This window comes from Gavia stellata, chromosome 17 (genome assembly GCF_030936135.1).
Source record: "Gavia stellata isolate bGavSte3 chromosome 17, bGavSte3.hap2, whole genome shotgun sequence".
Classification (NCBI taxonomy): Eukaryota; Metazoa; Chordata; class Aves; order Gaviiformes; family Gaviidae; genus Gavia; species Gavia stellata.
The window spans coordinates 13,219,734-13,235,430 of NC_082610.1; the positions used below are offsets into that span (position 1 = coordinate 13,219,734).

Below are 15,697 nucleotides of genomic sequence, written 5' to 3' on the forward strand. Positions count from 1 at the left end.
TTGGCATGAAAAGGACAGGGTAGCTCAGGAAGTCTCCTCTGTCTGAGATTTCCTGAGGGCTTATGAAGAGCAAGCAGAGAGCATGTTTAAAATCTGTTATAACAGAGAGCATTTAAGCCAAAGTGTTTCCAAACAGAACTTAGGGAAATGGTCTTTTGTGAATACGTGTACACAAATGTGACTGACAGCAATATGTTAAATGAAAGCAAATAACATTGTCATGAGGCTGAATGGGCCAGATCATTCTTAAGAGCTGGATCTGATCTTCCTTAAACTTTGTAGTAGTCTCGCTACATTTTGTTTCTGGGCTTCTCTAACCAATTGGACGTGACTATTTTCTGGATCTGGCAGTGGAAGTATGTCGAATGTACTGTGTTTATTTGCTGAAGCACTTCTTTTTGGTTACAGATATTGATGAATGCCAGTCCAATAATGGAGGCTGCGATCATTTCTGTAAAAATACTGTTGGCAGTTTTGATTGCAGCTGCAGAAAAGGATTTAAATTATTAACAGATGAGAAGTCTTGTCAAGGTATGTGCACTGGAGAGGCAATAGTAGTAGAACAAATCAGCATGGCTTGGACATCTACTACAATGATGAAGTGATAATGGACTCCAGAATAATTTCCATGCCTCAGTTTTGGGTTTTTTCTTTCTGAAACAGCTGTTGAGTTAATACAGTTTGCTTGATACTATTGTAGGAGGTATGTTTAACGGCACAGTGAACTATTATCTGGAAGTGACAGAGATAGCATCATGTTAAAAAGCTCTTTATGAGGATAATGCTTCCCCCCTTCTATTAATGATCTTAAAATAATTTACAGGGAAAAATAGACAATCTCTCTCTGTCCATCTTACTGACTAGTTCACCATTGCAGTGAAATTATTTTTTCTTAATGAGACATTTAGATGCCATGAGTTCATTATTTAAAGAAAAAAATATATAACATGATCTATGAAATTACAGGCCTGTAGACAGACTGGAATCATTATTTCCTTGAAACATCATAGATCATTTGATTTTTAGGATGACATGGATTTCTCCTGTGAGACTTATAAAGCATATTTGCTTTTTCTATACAATGGTTTGTACATATAGAGTTAGCAATCCTGTTTAAGCTGCTTAAATACATTAAAATGTAAAGTTCAAAATGGTCTGTGGTTTTGGAAAAGCTACAGTATGAAACAATGTAAAGCCAATCAGCCAACTGGGGAGGTGAATAATTCTATTTCCTAGACAACCAGCTGACATTAATGATGAATTTCAGAAAGCCGAACTGACCAACAGAAAATAATTTTCACCTGGGTTTTCGGTGCATTCTTATCCTTTTTAAATCACACAAAGAAGGACAACTATTTATATGGAACAAACTTACTATAAAAACATAAGATTTTCAAGATAGTTTGTGGGGTTTTTTTAATGGAATCTGTTTATGAATGTATTTTAAAGACTTGCATCTCCCTTTTGTCCCTGTCACTTCTGTCACTTTCCCTAGATTGTTTCAAAAGTTGTATCTTGAAACATGCCAAAGCCCAAGAAAAAAGAATGGTGTAATGTGTTGGTGATGTTGTATCTTGCAACATTCTTACGTGGCGTGCATGATGTAGTAGCACAGAAGTTTTAGGTGTTTTTGATGGTATAATAAACATTCAGGGCCTCAGAAAGTGATGGGAATTTTACCATTTTACCATTCAATTCACTGGGATAACGATTAGGCCATTATACTAACTATGTTTTACAAAGAAGATATGTGCAAAGTGGTTGTAATGCCAAGGAAAATTTTCACTGGAGAAAACAGATATCTCAGCAGCTTTTAGAGACAGACATTGAAGTCTAATGGATCCGTGGAAAAATTCACCAAGTTATTCCAGTCATCTGTCTTCAGGTGTATCTCTGAGAACATGGTGATTTTCAGCAGACTTAAATCAGGCACTGCGTATTCATAGAGCTAAAAATGTGGCCTTTGCTTTCATTTATGGGGAAAAAACAAAGGCAATACTTTCTTTTGTAAATCTATTTCTGCAGACCTTATGTAGACTTTTCTTAATGAAATAAGAGTTTTGTCAGCATTTTTTTTCTCCCATAGAAGAAAAATAATTTATTTTAAACAGAATTGTTAAAAATGTAGCAGCAGTTTTTGAGTTTGCCAAGAAAAAGCTTGTTTGGCAAACTAATTGTTCTTTTAAAAGTTGTCATTCCATTATGCTACATTATTTGCTTTAAAAGAATTTGCTTAGTTTATATAAATGTGCACGTCTCTGTGTCCAACTTTATTAGCTCATCAGTGCTCCCTTGTCGCTGAAAGATACTGATGTATCCCTTTAAAACTTGCAGATGTTGATGAATGCTCTTTTGAACGGACGTGCGACCACACGTGCATCAATCATCCAGGCACCTTTGAGTGTACTTGTAACAAAGGATACGCTCTCTATGGCTTCACACATTGTGGAGGTGAGTTACAAAAAGACACTACAGGCCTGTGACTATTACAACAAACTGATGCGTTTTGCACCTGGATATGAAAGCCATAATTTTGATAGGTTTTTCACATGCAGAAGTCTTATTGACTTCAATGAAAAGACAGTGGAATAAAACTTAAAGAACAGGAAACTCTGGATGACTTAGAAAATTACGGTTTTGCAGGTTGCCCCTATGCATATGTCAGATCCTCATGTGATGTAGATTGGAATTTAGCTGATGTAGTACCACTGATTTACATCGGTCAAGATTAATACTCTTAAATCTTTTACGTCTTTCTTACAAGAAAAGTTCAAGGAAAGAGAGAAAGATGTTCACAGAACCTCAATGTGTGTCAAGTGTGACTATTTCTGCGACAAATTCCCAGAATTAACATGAGGAAACATGAATAACTGGACGCTAAATGGAATTAAACCTGGTTTATATAAGCTCTAGGCAAGATCTTACTGACTCCATATGCTTACTTAATTCTGAGTAAGACCTATTTATGTTTGATGCAGAATGAGCACACTTGAACTTGGAGATAACAATTCAGAGATCTCTGTGTTCCTGATCTGTCCTAACCTCTGCTTCTAGAACATCAGCAAATAAGGTTACAGGGCTACAACATCACTGTATTTTATCATGATGAACAGGGAAACCTGTCTGGATGGGGAGTAACACTGTTCATGTGTTCTACTTGCTAAAAGAAGTCTGTTCTCATGAATTCCTCTGCATTAATTCCATTTCTTTTGGCCACCGATGAGGGAAAGGAACTGTAGTTTTGCTGTTGGCTTCTAATTGGCCTCTTCATATCATACTCCTGTGCAGATGATGTTAATCCTTGTACCATAGTAAGTCCTTCATTTATTGGCAATCACAAGCTGTGTCAAAGCTGGTAGGGATACTGAGTATACACCTTCTGACCTGTAGGGAAGAAGTCAATAGGTGCTGGAGATAGTAGGTTGCCATTGTATGCAGCATCCTAACAAAAGGTCAATGAAAACCAAAGATTTGGGCTGATTTTGTGGTATCTTAGGCAGCAGTACCAATTTAAGGTATTCCCTTCTTTGTCCATTATTTCTGTGCTGCTCATTCTTACCCCGGCTGTCTCAGTTCTGTTAGTAGCATGATTTTCCCCCTGTAATCTGTTACACAGTGTTTTCTACCAAATTGTTACCTAACTAGAGGGGGGAACAAATGGTTGGGGAGAGCAGTGACGAGAACTTATTACCATTGAGAAAAGTGTACATAGAACTGGGTACCCTCAGTTGCACACGCTTTCTGGGACTTGCAGGAGATTTATTGATGGCAGCTTTCTTGGTTTATGTATAATTGCCATAAAGCTACTGGAGACAAGTGAAGTGGTCATCAGGGTGGATCTGAGAAGCGGAGACATAAATATTGCATTTCCCTTTGAAATTCATGAGATTCCTATCGTCCCATTTCTCCAGCCAGTCAAGGTCCCTCTGAATAGTGGCACAACCATCTGGTGTATCAGCCACTCCTCCCAGTTTTGTATCATCTGCAAACTTGCTGAGGGTGAACTCTTGTCCCATCATCCAGGTTTAATGAAGAGGATAAATAGTATTGGCCCCAGTATTGACCCCTGGGATACACCACTGGTGAATGGTATATTCTGCATCAGCATGCAAGTTTGCAGCAAAGGCAGTATGTTGTGTTGTCAGATGTTTCTTCTCCTATTGGCATTTATTGGGTGGGGCAAGGCCCCAAAATGGGATAATTGGCCAAAAGGGACAATGGTGATACACAATGGTGTTGTTTGCCCATATGGAGTCAAATAGCGTTCCACAGCAGTTTTATCTATTTGAGCACTTTGGAGGATTGATCAGTATGAATCCTGTCCATGTTGTCTGTCTTTATTCCAAATTAGAAATATTAATTAACCAGACACAGTGCAATGCAGACTTGATTTGGTCTCCTTTTCTTTGAGTTAATTTATTATCATATTGCTGAGGCTGGACATTTTTTAATTATGTGGTTTAAGGATATACCTAACATCTCCCCTCTGACAACATTTCATCAATTCCGCCATTTATCAAAGGATTTGCATGAAAACAAAACTATTTCAAGGTGGGTGTCCAGATAGCATTCCTAAAATCTTTTCCAAACCCTATTAAGCAGTATTTGTGTACATGTTTACCTAGTGGAGTTAGAGTACAGAACTTTGGCAAGAGTAACTTTTTAAAAGTATTTTTACCTTTCCTGTGTAGATATTAATGAATGTAGCGTCAACAATGGTGGTTGCCAACAGCTCTGTGTGAACACGCTGGGAGACTATGAATGCCTGTGTCACTCTAACTACAAATTACACTGGAATAAAAAGGATTGTGTTGGTAAGGTGCTTAGTAAATATGTTTCTGCTCCTGATGTGTCTGATGGGCCATGTGGTTATAGTCAAATCTGAAAATCTTGATCTGTCCGGTTAAGTGGTACAAGTCGTCATTCCCAGGTATTCTGCTTTACTTTTTAGTCAGGCATGATGGTACTGATGTTGCAACTGGTAAAAACAACCAAAAAAAAAAAAAAAAAGTAACCCCAAAAACAGGAGATACTTTGAGGGATTTTGATGCTTTCTTTCCCGTGCTTTTATCTAACTCATTCTTCTATTTCCTTTTGTTTCTCTGCATGAGAAGGCTTGCTGGTTATAGCTTTACCTGACAGGAAGTTACGTATGTGGTGTGATCTTCCAGTGATTTTATTTTGCTTTGATTTTCTGTCTAAACAGCATATTAATTGCATGAGTGGTCTCAGGTACCAGCTACAAAAGCAGCTGCATGCCAATTTATTAGTAGGGTGTATGTGGATGTTTTACTTCTGTGAGTATTTTATTTTATCCTGTTTAGAGACAAAGGGTCCCTTGCCTGATAATATGTCACCCAAGGTATTGCTGCACTGCATTAAGAGTGGTGGGAGCGATAGATGCTTCTTAAGCTGCTCTTCAGATGTCCAGGTATTTTCTGGTAAGTCAAAAGACAACAAAAAAAAAAGCATATGATTCCGTAGAGAGGGTAGAGTAGCAAATCTCCTAACTTACGGAAGCCCCAAGAAGTAGACAATCAACAGGGACCTTTCCTCTTTCACTATAGATAATAAAGGGCTATATCCCTGCCAGTGGCCCAAGGAAGCCCCCCTTTCCTTGTCTTTTATAACCACTCTACCCTCAGATTCCCTTCTCATGACAACTGTCTTTTTGAAGCCGGGGAGGACAGGGCTGAATTCTCTGTGCTCCCTGGGCCATTCCTTAATTGGCCCTGAGAGCCGCTGCTGAATGGGACGAAGGCATTCCAGCCCTGCGTGGGGTCTGAGATTTTGTCCACACAGCCCCTCCACCCCACAGGACACAGCACACAGACTCAGCCGGTGCTTATGGGACAGATGTTGCTTTGCTTCCTGAACCCTTTAAATTGCTTAGGAAGAGTCAAGATCTAATGTGGAGTATTTTATGAAAAACATTGTTGAAAAAGATGAAGATGATGATGCCAATCAACAAATTAAACATGTCTTTTATACTACAGGAGTTTTCAGTCTGTGCACAGTGCCTGTGTCTTTACTGTCTGTCTGTATGGTCTGTCTGTTAGGAACACAAGATGCCTACACCTTCACCTGTGGCAGGTCATCTCAGCTTAAGAAAAAGCAGCAAAATACAAATGCATCCAGCTGGCTGGGTAATCACTAGATTTACTGTTGCATGATTTGGCTGATTTCTTTTAAAAGATAAGGGTGTTTCTGTTGACTTTCTATTTTCCCTCTCCATTATACTCCCTCCATTTTTTCTTCCTCTTCCTCATGATTGAAGTTCATGATTACAACAGAAAATTCCCCTTGTACTGCTTCATCAGCATCACTCAAACTAAGACTTAAAAACAAGGAAAGAGAAGAAGATCAGTAGTGAAATAAATAGCTAGGCTAGAAGTGTCCTGCCTCTTTTTAGACATCCAAACTGGACAGTGTTGGCAACATACAATATGTTCAGGTTGAGCTGTTGGACAGTAAAGTTTAGAAAGCATTTAAAGCTAAACAGATAAGAGGTGCTATTTATATAGACATAAACTGCTTTGTGAACTGGTTTGCAGTATCTCCTTTGATTTCAGCTAACCTTTATTTGATTTACCCAATAGCAGATCTGGATTTGATCTCCTTCTTCTTCTTCTTTTTTTTTTTTTTTTTCTATTAAATAACATCTATCCCACTTTGTTCCAATTCCAGCTGTGAACCCGCTTCACAGCAGGAGGAAGCTGGCATCTCTTTAGGTTTTCTGTGATGACTGCTTTTTCACTTTATATCAGCATATTTTTTGATGTCATCATTATGGTGTGACATTAGGGTTATCTAAATTTTCTATTCCTTTCTAAAAATAACATGTCATTGTTTCTTCCTGAAGATACTTCAGCCATCAAGATAAGCATAACCTTTAAATTAAATGAAGGAAAATGTAGTTTGAAAAAGACTGAGATGTTTCAAGAAGGTCTGGAACAGATGATACCAGGTATGAATATAAAAATGCAGGTAAGCAGGTTAGAGTCATAGCTCAGGGGTTATTAAGTGCTTTCCAGATATGAAGTACACCATAAGCAAAGCATAGAGGACTGCAAACTTTCTGCTCTTCGCTGACCTCACGAATCACACTCCTTCCCAGCCATGATTCTTGCAATAGTTATTTCAGATCACAGGACTTCCCTCTGACAAGCTTTTAGTCTTGCTAGGAAAGCCCTTCTCCTTTTTTGTTTGTACAACTGCTAATAAATTCTCAGTAAAATCAACCATTCTTTTCATTTTTTTGATTTCTTCCTTTCCTTTCTCTCTCTATCCCTTCTTTCTGTTCTGTCCTTTCTCACCTGCTCCTTACTGTCTGATGCCTCAGTGAAGAGTCTCCTGGCCTTTTATGCTGACTCTATCACCAAAGGGTTATTCCTCTTTTCTCTTGTCTTCCTTTTATACTTCAGCAGCCCCAGAAGGACACAGTGAGGTCAGCTCTTCCGTCTGTTCCAAGGCAGAAAGTATAGCCTGGGAGTTTACAAAGTCAGCAGAAAATGAGGAGGAGTAGATTAAAAAAAAAGGGAGCTGGGGGAAAAAGTCACTAAACAATATGATGAATCAGAATGTCAGTTTGTTTGTCCTTAGAGTAACAGTGAGAAACTACACTAGATGCTCAGTGAAGAGTGTTATACTCCAGAACCAAAGCTTATCCTGGGTGTTTTCTTTAACTAAATCTTATTTCCTCACTGAAACCTTGAAAATGGTCTCCACATGTCCTGTGTACACAGCCATTACTTAATTTCAACACCATTATAAGCTAACATGTTTTTCACATGCTTCATATGAGTGCAAAATTTTTTTCCTCGAGTAGCCTGCCTGATACAGGCAGTGTCATGATTTTTAAGATGCTTTGCATAGTGCAAAGGCAATTCATTAGAACCTGCTAGCAAAAGCCAGGGGATGCGGGCTGAGCACTGCAGCCAAGCTCGCATCCTAGCAGTGAATCATGCCTCAGACCTGCTGCAGTGCCAGAGTCTGAGCCTGACAGTACATCTGTAGGTGCACTGGAGTCATGATTCTATGTGAGGGTGTACCGGTTAAGAAACTGGCCAAACTGTTTGTTCACTGGCACGTGAAGTTGATCATTTGCTCTCCTTTAACTCTTCATGACAACATATGCACTGAGCACTAGTGAATGTTCAATAACATAGCTGGCCAAGCTTTTGCTTCCTTTAATTTTGTTCATACAGAGAGACATAATTCAGTAATGGAGAGCTTCCAGTATGTAAACCTAACATGCAGCTCTGGCAAGAAAGTTCATGGAGCCCTCAGTAGACTGACAGCGACTAGAGAAATTTTTATCACTGCGGACTTTGAGCTTGAAACAAGCCGAAAGGAGGTGACAGGTTGGTTGGAAAATAATCCAAGGTGCGGTTTGAAGCTTCTTGCCGTTTGCTCCTTAATTTCTGTATTTTTTCACTTCTATCTGTATGCAAATAATAATAAAAAGTATCTCCTGTTTTTAAAATTGATTGTACTGCTTCAAAAAGAGTGAGGGATGGGGATCGTTTCAAAGATCAAATAGATTAAAGCCTTGTGGTCTGATTTAATTTTCTTCTAGGCTGGTGGTGTTGTCCTTAAGGATTTCAGACTTGTTCACAGAAGTTGCTTTCTCAGTGATTTGCATTGGTTGGTCTTTTGAATTGGGTGGGGTTTTGTGCGTGGTCACTTATAGAAGCTTTTACCCTTGATACTTTTCAGACACATGTGATGTGCGCTGTGCTCGGAAAAAGACTGAAAAGAGGTTCCGTAAAACCATTCGAACCTTACGGAAGACAGTCAGCAGGGACCAGTTCCGCATTCGTGTCTCTGGCATGGACCACGAAGTGGCCAGAAAGACTCTCAAGCTATCAGAGCCGCAGCAGTCTTGTGGTGTAGGACAGATGCATGTGGGTAACAGATGTGGTAAGTAAATGTAAACTGGGAGCAAACCACCACGTGTGTTTTACTGCTTTGCTCGGGTCTGGTGAGCCTGGGGGGGATCGTGGGATGCTTGTCCAGGAGAGAAGAGGGCTGCATGGGAAGAAGTAGGGGTTACTGCTTGTGCTACTGAGATGTGCCCGTCTATGTATTTATTGTTGGCAATTGCTGTGCTACAGAGTACAATAAGGGCTCAGTGCATTGCACTTTGTTACAGTTGATGCACAGCCTACAGTAAGCCCAAAGGTAGAAAACACGGGAGTAACAAAAGGCACCACTGGCCTTTACATCACCAGTGTTATTTTTAAGACTACGTAACATTGTGTTTCTGAACATGTGAGCATTTCATCTCTCCCTTGTTCCAAAGAAAAGGCTGAGCAGAATTTGATACAGTCACATTCTCTTCGCTGATTAAGCTCTGAGTTGTAGAGAATCTTCATGACAGAGTTATAAATTCATGGAGAATAGGGGTTTTATAGGCCAGTAGTGAGAAAAACTTTAATTATCATGGCACTGGAGGGCACCACCATAATGCAGCCCATAATAAATGTTTCCAAAGCACAAAAGTTAAGGAGAGGGGTCAGATGTTATCTTAACAGGGGCCTAACAACCATGACGGCTAATTCCGGCTGCATAGGGTAGGCAGCATGTAGGTAGTTTTGTGAATCAGCAAGCCTTTAAAATGCTTGTCAGATTGAATTAGTACGTCTTCCAGCAGCAACCCATTTGGCCTCAGAATAGGTTTTCCAATCTAGTTTTGCTAACTCTGGAAAAACTTGGATTCATAGAATAGAAAAATTAATTGCTGTTGTTTAAAACATCTGTGCAAGCAAGCAGACTAGGGAATTACTCAGGAATCCTGTTGGAAAAAGCTGTAAGTTTTCTTTTTTTATTTTTTGTAACATTGTAATAAGTCTGAAGAACTTTGGAAAGTTCACCAAGATGAGTTTACGTGGATGTTTGCAAGCTGTTGTGTTGGATGCTGGAGGAAGGCTTTGAAAAACTCTGTCTTAGTCCATTGTACAGAGCACAGTATGGCTTTCAAGCCATTTGTGACTTCATCTGGAAAAAATAGCAATGAGTAAGCTAAAAATACTGCAGGTAGAGAAGGCAACGTGAGTTACAATTATGACTTGGAACAGCAAAGAAACAAAATTCTTTTTAGGTAGCTGCAGAACCAGTTTAATTTCTCATTACAAATGAAAAGCTTACATGGTATTTCTGTGCTAGTTCAGAGAGGAATGGGGCTTTTGGAGAATGCCTGGAAAACTCTTTGCTACGGTGAGCACAAATAGCCTGTCCATAGTTAAAACAGAGACATTGAGCATATGAAGACAAATGTTTTGAAGAACAACTTGTAAAAGCCAAGCCTTTTCTGTTGCTGAATGGGTGCCACGGTTTGCTCTGGATATCTTAACAGGTACTGCTATGAGCAGTGGAACTAGTAAGATATGATTCCCTCTAGGTCTCGTGCCTCATGGTTAGATTTGCTCGTGCCTCAAAAGTTACGATCACTAAATGAATCTTCCTTTCTTCAGCTGAAGTATTCAGACCATATCTTTGTGTAGATTTGCTGTGATCAAACCGGAGACGGAAATTACACCACAGCCTTTTACTTGCACGGATGCTAAGAAGGTCTCTCTCCTCCACTTGCATGTTCCCCACTTATTTGCATAAACATAGAGAAACTTGGTATCTCTGAACCCTCTCTGCACCCTTTGTCAGATTGCTGGAGGTTGGACAGAAAGCTCACTAGTTGCTGAGGGGACATAAAAGTACACACAGAGGCAGGGTTGTTACATACGCCTCATTTCCTTAGAAAAAGCTGATTGTCCCAGTGTGTATGGTAAAGGCAGCACTGGGCGGCTGCTGCGGCTGCTTTGACTGCCAGTCAGAAGGCGCTAAGAAATAGACGGGGGAGAAGAGAATGGAGTGGGAACAGTGTGGAAGAGGAGGAAGAAGCTAGCTCAGGGATGTCTGTGGGAGAGTCAGGGTTTTTTGTCTTGTTTTGATCTGATTGTTTTGCAGAGCTGCTGAGAACTTCTGGACAGGATTGGGGGCCTGCTTATCTAGACATGCTAACGCTTCTGGGGAGAAAGTGACTCCATAGCAAGAGATACCGGGTCAGCAGGTGGATTCAGTGCAGGTGGTGGATGTGGTCTCTGGACAGGCACAGAACTTTGGCAAAAGGATTTGGCTCAATCTGACCAGAGGAGCAGGAAGCAGCGAGGGAACTAAGTCAGCCTAGGGACTTAAAAGTCTTCTGTGCTGCAGATAGTGAGTGAAGTGCAGATTTCAGTTCATTGTTTTCAAATACATTTTTAAAAACAAAATACTTGGAGTATGGCTAGGTTAGATACAGTTTTATTGATTCAGACAGTCTTGTACTGGTCGTCTTCCTGTGGTAGACTTCTCCTGGCACAGCACAGTCTGAAACATTAGTTGTATCTGAGCAGCATAAGAGGGGAAGTCCAGCTCCTGCTCTGACAGCTTTTGTCTTGGGTCACTGGCCTGCAGTTGCAGAAGTAAGCTGAACTTCATTTCCTTTCACACTTTTGGTGAGGTAGTGCTTTCCCGGATTCCCCTGTCTTAACTCCTACTGTCCGCAGTGGGGCACAGCACAGAATAAAAGCTCCAGAAAGGCACCAGGAACAGATGAGATGTGATTTCTGAGGTATTTCATCATTCTTAATATGCTGAATGGTTGCACGTGTATGTCTGCTGTTCTTTAAACAGCTGTTGATGGTAAAAGGGAATTCACTGCTGATTCCGAGGGGTAGTGTATTTTATTTCAAGCTTGCTGTTTAACATACAGTTCTGTTTGGATTTTGTGATGCTTTAGAGGTTTAAGTGTTGCATTGGTCTACCTTGTTATGTGTGAGCTCTGTATCAATGAGTAAGCGTATTTAGCATTGGCTCACGTTGATTAATATCATGAAGTCCTGTGAATGGCTTCCAAGGAGCAACCAGCAGTAGGTCTCTACTAATGTATATCACAGCAAATGCATATAGAAAAATGGAACCTTCATCAACCTTCTCAGACAACTGGATTCTCATAGCAGGAGTGTGATCCTTCCACACTGAAGTAAATCTTATGGTAAAAAAACATGCATATTTGAATGACAGTGCTTCAAGACTGGATGAACCATCTGAGGATGCTGGAAATGCTACATGCTTCTTTGAGAGGGGAAAATTTGTCTTGGGGAGAATGCAGTTTCATTCACTAACCTGGCTACAAGTATTCATTCTTCAGTATGAGCTAGACTTCAGACAGATTTAACAGCCAAAGACCAACTGTTTAAACACTAGCAATTCCTTACCAGAAACCTCTGTATTGAAAGAGAAGTTGATATCTACTGGGACTCGTTTCCCCTCAGGCACTTTCCACTGAGGGAGAAACAACAAGCAATTTAGCTGCTTTTCCTGTGCTTAAAACTCTGTCATACCTTGATCACAACCCATGGAGTTGAAAGTACACCTTGCCTGTTCCATTTGGTATTTTTTGTGTTGGATACACGAATACTTTAAGAGATGGAAGGAGGCAATGACAAGTACCATTCCCTGAAACTGCTGCGTAAAAGGACGTGTGACCATGCCCTGGCTGCATCCAAAGAGCTGTCACTTCAGAGAACAGCAAGCATGAGCAGCACTGGTACAGGCACTGCTCTGATGTAAATGCTGAGCAGCTTTATCTTGTGTGGGAGGTGTTGATGCGTTCCATTGCTCAGCACTCACCAGTTTTGTCCTCTTAGTTTAGAGGAGGCAAATAAAATATTAACATTTCATACAAAATGATGAATCGCATCTCAAAGTCTAGATGTGGTATGATACTGGCATTATAAAAGTATGAGAGAGATATTAAGAGAAAAGCAAAGTGCTGCCTGCCTTTGCAGTTGTTACAATTAATAGTTGTGTTACACAACAAAGACCTGTATGTTGCTTTTTTTTTTTTTACAATTTTATAAAAATCTGACAAGAACAAATGAATTATCAAATGGAGAAAGGGTGCTATTTTTCTGCTAATCTGCTTGCTCTTAGATCATAGATTTAAGACATAAATCCTTGGGATGCCTAACGGTCTCATGTGACCTAAATGTGTGAACTGCTAAAACACAATAACTTAAAGGATGCCGCTTCAGAATCAATTTGCATCGGTTGTTGGTGATTTTCCTTATAAAGTCAAGGCATCATTCTTAAGAAAATGGTGAATAGGTGGATCATGACCTCCTTTATGAGGTTCACCTTCTCAGCCACTGAGATACTACAGCATTTGTCTACAGGAGCAAATGCTCAAAGGCTAACTGTTGAAAAGAGGGGAAGAGCCTTTAAATGTCTTTGTAACTGTTAATCCTGGTTCCCTGTGGGCCCCTCTCTTCTTCCCCCGCCTTCTTTTTTTTGCATCAGAAAAGCTTTCATATATTTTTTTTTTCTTTAAAACAGCTGCATGAGACTCAAGACCAGGTTTTTAATGGGTATTGAAGACAAACAAAGGCAGTGACTGCAAAAATGAAGTCTACTAGAGGCAATTGGTTCTTTTGTTCATTTGGAGAAAAACAATCAGGTTTCTGAAAAAAGAGCAAAGCCAGCCTGTGGAATTCTGTTTTAATGTCATTATTTGCAAATCTTCAGATCTTGTTTCAGCTGGGTATTTCCCATGTGTCAGGTGGGACCATGCAGTTTCTAGTTTTGTGAAATGAAGCTCAAACTTTTTTGGTTTTATTTAAACAAATGATAGGAAAAGTTTGAACTCTTAGAGGTGTTTCTTGGGGTTTTTTGTTCTTTTTTTTTTGGGGGGGGGGGTGGGTTTAGGGAGGGTTCATTTGTGTCATCCTAATTTCATGCACAGTCCTATGGATTTCCATGGGATGATTTCTGTGTTGACATAATGTCCCTGTAATTAACGTTGATATAATTGAACCTAATACCAAGTCTGTTTGTTATGCTAAATTGGGCCCTGGCAAGTGCTGTGAGCTTCTAAACAGGCTTTCCTTATTACCCCTGCTCTGTGCTCCAGTGGGGTTAGATGAGTGGCCCATGTTTGGAACGTTTCTAGGTGGAAGACGGGGAGGAACTGGGAGCAGCTCACAGGGAACGTGTTTGTGGATCAAATTGTCTGGACACTTGCACCACTTTGAAAAGCTTGGTTTGATGTAGTCATGTGAAGAAACTGATATATTTAAGAGCTTGAGCATTAAAGCTTGGGCATCACTTGGAGTAATTTTAATATTTGCATTGAATAATGAGTATTTGTTAGACTGTAAATAGCTAAATCTGTATCTGGATGTATAAACCTCTTTTCTCATACACACATAGAATCTATTAAAGCTTGAAGTGTTTGGTGCGTCTCAGAAGTCATAGTGGGGGAAAGATAGGGTTATGCATTTTTTCCAGGCAGTGCAATATTTAAAACTTAATCTTCCCAGTCTCTGTATTTTACATATTTTATAAACTTAATCCAGAGTTGCTTGCTTTTTTCAAGTCTCATTGATTTCAAATTGAGCACGGGTGCCTAACACCCTTGAGAATAAGGCTCATCATTGCATGTAGTAACGTCGGGTATTAGTACGGGTGGAGCACCCTCAAAAGCCTATCCATCTAGGCCTGGTCTCTCCCGTTCCAGGAGCCATACCACATACGCTGCTTCATAACCCAGTGACGTCCGTTGTAAAAGCAGCTAGTGTTCCCCTCGCCCGCTCTCTCTCGGAAGGCCACTCCACACGCCAGGGCTCTGGTAATGATGTGAAGTGATTTCTGAGCAGAGAGCGGCCAGCTAGGGTGGTGTTGTCCTGCGAACCCAAACCCCGTGGACACACAGAACAAGCCCGTTGCTCGCCCAGCTGGACTCCTCTGTCAGCCTGGTTTGTCTCCAGCAAGGTGCCATTGCCCAAAGAGATGTTCTTGTTTTTAAGCTGTAGTTCGTACTGAAAGAGCTGGGTAGTCATTATGTGGCTTTCTCTCCGTGTTGGGTCAGCCTGTCCTCTGTCCTCCCGCTTGTTCCTTTTCTCCCTGCAAGCTACTTCACAGCTGGAACCACCACACTGTACACAGCTTTTTTCGGCTGGTTTTGCACACCCTATTACTGTGGTGGTAGCTAGCTGGACTTTCTTTTAGTTTTCCTTCTGTTGTTGCCACCTTTAAAGAAAATCAAAATCAGATACTTGAATTGATGGATTCTGTCTGAACTGTGGCCCAGGTTGACCTTACGCAGTTCCTGCCCTTCACTGCCTCAGCCCTGTGTTTCTCCTGTGGGCACTGTGCCGCAGCGCATCCCTGGGGCAGCCAGTGCCAGTGGAAGGCAGGAGGGAAACGGGGCCTGAGGCAGTTGGAGTGTAGCTCCAGTGCGGCTTAATGGACCGCAGATTCACACTGAGCAAAGCTGAAACAAAATGTCACTCTTCTTCCACTACACAGAAGCTGCCAAATTGCAGAAGTCCTTCCAGCTGATGAGCTCGAATACTTGTGTAAACGTAGTCTTTGTATCACCTTGCACTTTATCTAGCAGTCTAGCTGCTGACCACCTAATTTGGCTTTGAGACCACAGACACAAAATGTTAGTGACCTGATATTTTTTTTCTAGTTAGCTGAAGTGTGGGAATGTACTATGATGGGGAATGAGAAAGTTGTGGTTCATGCCCTAATAAAACTTAACAGGACGAGGAAGGACAAATAACTTGTGACTCTTGCCCCAGTCCTCAGGATCCTGGAAACCAAAAACTAGCTGGAGCTCACAGTCTGCCTCAATGGGGAGGTAGGGCACAGA

At 40.7% G+C, this 15,697-nt stretch overlaps 1 protein-coding gene across 2 annotated transcripts in view; it reads left to right on the forward strand.

Annotated features, from left to right (window-relative positions):
- SCUBE2 (signal peptide, CUB domain and EGF like domain containing 2) overlaps positions 1-15,697 on the forward strand; it is a 40,924-nt gene that overhangs the window by 15,910 nt on the left and 9,317 nt on the right. For both annotated transcript variants that reach the window (XM_059825849.1, XM_059825848.1), the window contains 8 exons: positions 409-531; positions 2,335-2,451; positions 4,692-4,814; positions 5,325-5,441; positions 6,060-6,146; positions 6,863-6,967; positions 8,208-8,363; positions 8,719-8,922. In XM_059825849.1, the coding sequence (XP_059681832.1) occupies positions 409-531; positions 2,335-2,451; positions 4,692-4,814; positions 5,325-5,441; positions 6,060-6,146; positions 6,863-6,967; positions 8,208-8,363; positions 8,719-8,922 (1,032 nt within the window). The remainder of the gene's footprint in view (positions 1-408; positions 532-2,334; positions 2,452-4,691; positions 4,815-5,324; positions 5,442-6,059; positions 6,147-6,862; positions 6,968-8,207; positions 8,364-8,718; positions 8,923-15,697) is intronic.